Source organism: Limulus polyphemus, unplaced genomic scaffold, assembly GCF_000517525.1.
Source record: "Limulus polyphemus unplaced genomic scaffold, Limulus_polyphemus-2.1.2 Scaffold345, whole genome shotgun sequence".
NCBI lineage: Eukaryota > Metazoa > Arthropoda > Merostomata > Xiphosura > Limulidae > Limulus > Limulus polyphemus.
Genome location: NW_013665955.1, coordinates 237,816 through 242,223, shown reverse-complemented (window position 1 = coordinate 242,223; position 4,408 = coordinate 237,816). Strand labels below are relative to the sequence as shown.

General features: G+C 32.8%; 1 protein-coding gene across 1 annotated transcript in view; it reads right to left on the bottom strand.

Annotated features, from left to right (window-relative positions):
• Positions 1 to 4,408, bottom strand: part of LOC106457552 (protein lap4-like) — a 110,842-nt gene that overhangs the window by 11,879 nt on the left and 94,555 nt on the right. Inside the window, exons 32-34 of the mRNA XM_022383549.1 lie at positions 3,328 to 3,534; positions 1,442 to 1,627; positions 493 to 664 (exon numbers count right to left, since the gene is read on the bottom strand). Of these exons, the coding sequence (XP_022239257.1) occupies positions 493 to 664; positions 1,442 to 1,627; positions 3,328 to 3,534 (565 nt within the window). The remainder of the gene's footprint in view (positions 1 to 492; positions 665 to 1,441; positions 1,628 to 3,327; positions 3,535 to 4,408) is intronic.

Sequence of the window (4,408 nt, the reverse complement as noted above, 5' to 3'; positions counted from 1 at the left end):
GTCTCCTGACATGAACCCCATCGAAAACCTCTGGGCCATACTCGACCAGCAAGTCAAGAAACAACCAAAAAACCAACTTCCAAGAGCGATCTACTCCAAGTTTTGAAGCAAGAGTGGCCGAAAATCCCACAATTTAAAATTGACGAGATAATTCTCATGATGCCCCAAAGGATCAATTAACTCCACGAAGCAAAAGGAAGATCTACTAGATATTAATTAAATTATATCAATTCATGTGAATATGACTGAAAAATTTCATTTTTTCTGAAAAGGTGGTGTCTATTTACTTGTGACCACGCTGTGTAGTATAACTAATTGACATGCGTTGATCAAAGTGTGGATTGAACTAGACCTCCCTTGAACTTAGACTTCGATATTAAACAATTTTTGGAATACTAAGTTTGTTTATTAAAAAAGGAGTCCTATCTATATGACTCTTCCCCACCCTTTCAATGTTTATTTCTAAAATACAGTATTAAAGTAAGGTTAAACCTGAATCATAAGACTGCTGCATTCCACCATGAAAAACGTTCCTAGAAATATTTTTGTTGTGTGGTGGTGGCCATGGGAATGCAGAAGCTGCTTGTTCAAACTTCTTTCTCTTCTCAACAAAAGAAAGGCCTGCAGGGTCAAGTTCAGCACTGCTGGGAGAACTTTGGTCATCCTTTAGAAAAATCCAAGAAACATTGAATATATAAACCTTGTTATATGTAAATTTCTGGTCAAAAACTATATAAGAAAATCTTAAAAGTGAAGACCTTTCTGATGCTCAGAAAATTCTAAACATTTACTTCAAAGAAAATATTTATATGAAATAAGCAGTACAGTGACAATAAATATATATCCACCCTCTGGAACTGTCCTATTGTACAGAAGTGTAGTATTCACTTCAAAATTTGGTTAAAAGATAACAGCTTTAACTGAAGTATACAAGTTGTGTTTAGCATATCTTAGGTTTAATTTTCTTTGTTTCTAAGGAACAAGGAAAATCCCATATTACCATTACTGCAGGAGTGAAGCTGTTGTAGGTTGTATACTTTGTATTTCTAGAAGATGTAAGATACAAACCCTACTTAGAAACATTTCTAAGCAAAACTTGAAAACGCTATACCACTTTTAATGAAAGGAAGACTTTTTGTTTAATACTCTTGCTTCATCAAACAGTTCAAAATCAAGACCCAAAACACAATATTTGGCTAAATTTAGGTACTTGGGTAATCTTGAAAATTTACTTAGTCAAATCTCAACAAATTGAAAATCCTCTACACATAAAAAGTGTAACAACTTACAATGCTATAAACTATGCATAATAGTAAAAAATTTCTTTGTAGGTCATGCATTAAATGATAGTTTTATAATTCTCATAACTTTTTATTCTCATAATTTGTATTGTTAGATCCTGCATTGGATATTTGAATTTTGCCTCAAATAATTAGCATACCTTGGCTGTCTTGCACCTCTCAGAATTAGTTTCTTGGCTTCCCATGGGGTCAAGTAGCAAGTCCCTGCTGTTATCCAGCTGCAAATTTCCCAGAACTGGGGAGGAAACGTAGTTGAAAGAAGGAGAGGGAGAGGAAGTATAATCCAAAGAGGGTAATGGGGAAGGATTAAACCTTGGGCCAGCAGGCTGAAATGATTAGAAAGGAAAGTAGGAAGAGGTTTTGCATCAGTGAGCATCTATTAGTGCACATATAGTCTACTCTTAGTGATACAGCCATGCACAGCCAACAGCCACTAGTTACACTACAGATGCATAAAAATTTATATCACTGTATTACACAGACAATATTATATATATACATGAATACCAAACAGAGTTCATCTGGCAAAATGTTATTTTATGCTCAGTGCAGGACCTTCATACTACTAAGAAAAACATGTTCATTCAAGTAGAGAACACAAGCTCACATAATACCATAAGAAATCTAGAAGTAAAATGCAAACTATTTTGTTTCGTTTTTATACCTACAGAAATAACCTAGTAGTTGTAATGTGTAACAAACGTTGTCCAGTTTTTTTTATTTCTAACTTTGCAAGTACTGTGCAAGGGTATGATGCAAACGACGTGGCAGAAAAAAAAACACTTGGGTTGCAAGTACTGTAAGACTTCTACAAACATCACTTAGATTATTTTAGTATTACTAATAGCAAGCTATTCTCTAGACAACAAATATTCCTTCTTAATTTTTTTACAGGGTTGAAAGTAATCTGAACTGCATTAAAAAGGGTTTGTTTTTTGAAGTGTTGATGCCACACAAATAACTAGTTAAAAACTGGACCTTGGTGGTATTCACTGAAAGTAATAAAAAATGAAGATCAGTTACAGGAAGAACTGGACACATTATATCTTAAATTCTATACTACAATGATAGTGTTGGCTGAGTAACTAACAAGCCCTACTGGTACACAAAACAGTAAATTACAAAATAAAATTGGGGTTATAGTTTCAAGAGTTATATAAGAAGGAAGTTAAACAAAGACGTACATAAAAATCACAAATCTTTTATTATTTAAATAGACTACAAGCCACGACTATGTATTCTACAGGGAAAGTACTCGTTTATAACTTCTTATCTAAATGCTGCAGTGCCCTACTTTGAGTAGCAGTAGCACAGTACATTTAGCACAGCTTTAGGAGTTAAGGGGTCACTGAGAGGTGAGGGGGTTCAGAAAAATTTTGCAGGACCCTGAAGAAAGGTGGGAGAGAAATTGATTGAGAATGGGGGCCCATATACAAATCTTTTCCTGTAGCCCATGGAAGTTCTTGGTGACCCTGTCATTAATGACAGTTTTAGATCTGAAAAATCTCATAAAATATCAACCAAATAACAAAAGAACAAAAATTAGTTATATACAAGGTTTTTGAAACAGTTATTGGTGGGATAGTGCACTTATTTGGTACCAGCTTTTCACCCATAACAGAGATACATAACTACACACAACATTCAAATTACAAATACATTCAAGTTACAAAAAACAACAATAGATGGAGCTAGTATCACCTGCAATAAGACTTTGATTGGATGTATATGTAATTCAAATGTTGTACATGATTATGTTTCATTATTAAAGATGAAACATTGTGCCTAAGTAAATCTATTATCCAACCAATAACTGTTTATAGATATGTTCAATAATTAAGTGGCTATCTCTCAGAAAGATATTAAAGAAATTACTTATATGGTACAGAAACATATAATCTCATCATGGTCTATTTTACAAAGCATTCTATAAATAAATGTAATTTTGCATTCCATTAAAAATCATGATCCAATAATTTGAACCATAGCACTTCACTGCCTTAATTGAATTTTGAGAGAAACTCACTGAATTAGGTTGTTGCGGTTGGTTGACTACAGACTTCCTCATTACAATGGTGGTTGTTTTTGTCTCCTTGCCACTAGAGATGTTCTCACCATTAGTACCGTTTGATGTGTCTAGCGTGAAAGGTTGCACCAGCTGTTCTGCTGCTCGCACAACTTCTAACACTTTTTGATCAACTGTCTTTGCAACATGAGGAACAACTGCTTGTGACTAGGGAAATCATTATAATATAATGATATTGGTGTCTTGTTTTGTTATTAGCTAAGACTTATCTACTGTAAAAATACAATAAAAGACAGATAAAGGAATTTGGAAATGATCTGAGATGTTGTAAACTACACTTCTTATAGACAAAGAAAATTAGGCTGAGATGTTTCATGGGCTGAGGACAAGTAAAAGAGAGAGTGATGAAGCTGACATTTGTGGCTAGACGATATAATTTTGATGTTTAAATCAAACCAATGGAATCTCTTCATTAAAGTTAAGTAAGAAGACAGAGCCAAAATACAATGAAAATCTTTTATAGTGCTATTAAATAAATTAATCATCAAAATATTGTTCAAAAGGCCTACAATACCACTGGTATATCGTATTCAACAAGAGAAAATGTTACTGTTATAAAGTGTGATTGCTAAACTTTACTAAAGTAATGAAACACCTAATAACTAACCAGAAATTGTTACACATTATTTTAACCCACTAGAAATTTATTCTTTTTTTGAGATATGATGTAATAAAGAATACAAGTATTTGTGTACACAGTAACAAATTAAAAAACAAAGTTTACAGTTAAAAACTCTGTATGAACGACCTGAGGTATACAAGCACCACAAAATTACAAATCACTATTTGATGCACAAAAATTTACATTAAAATTGTCAATTACATACCATATGTATACCGGTGTATAAGACACACCCTTATTTTGAAGACAAAGTTTTGGGGAAAACTTTACTATACTAACTTTACTAACTCCATTACTATAATTCATTTTCTTATTATTTAGGGAGCATTATAAATAGTTATGTTTTTAAAAGAAAAAAAACGACTATTGTTATAAATAACGCATTCAATTGAACTAAAC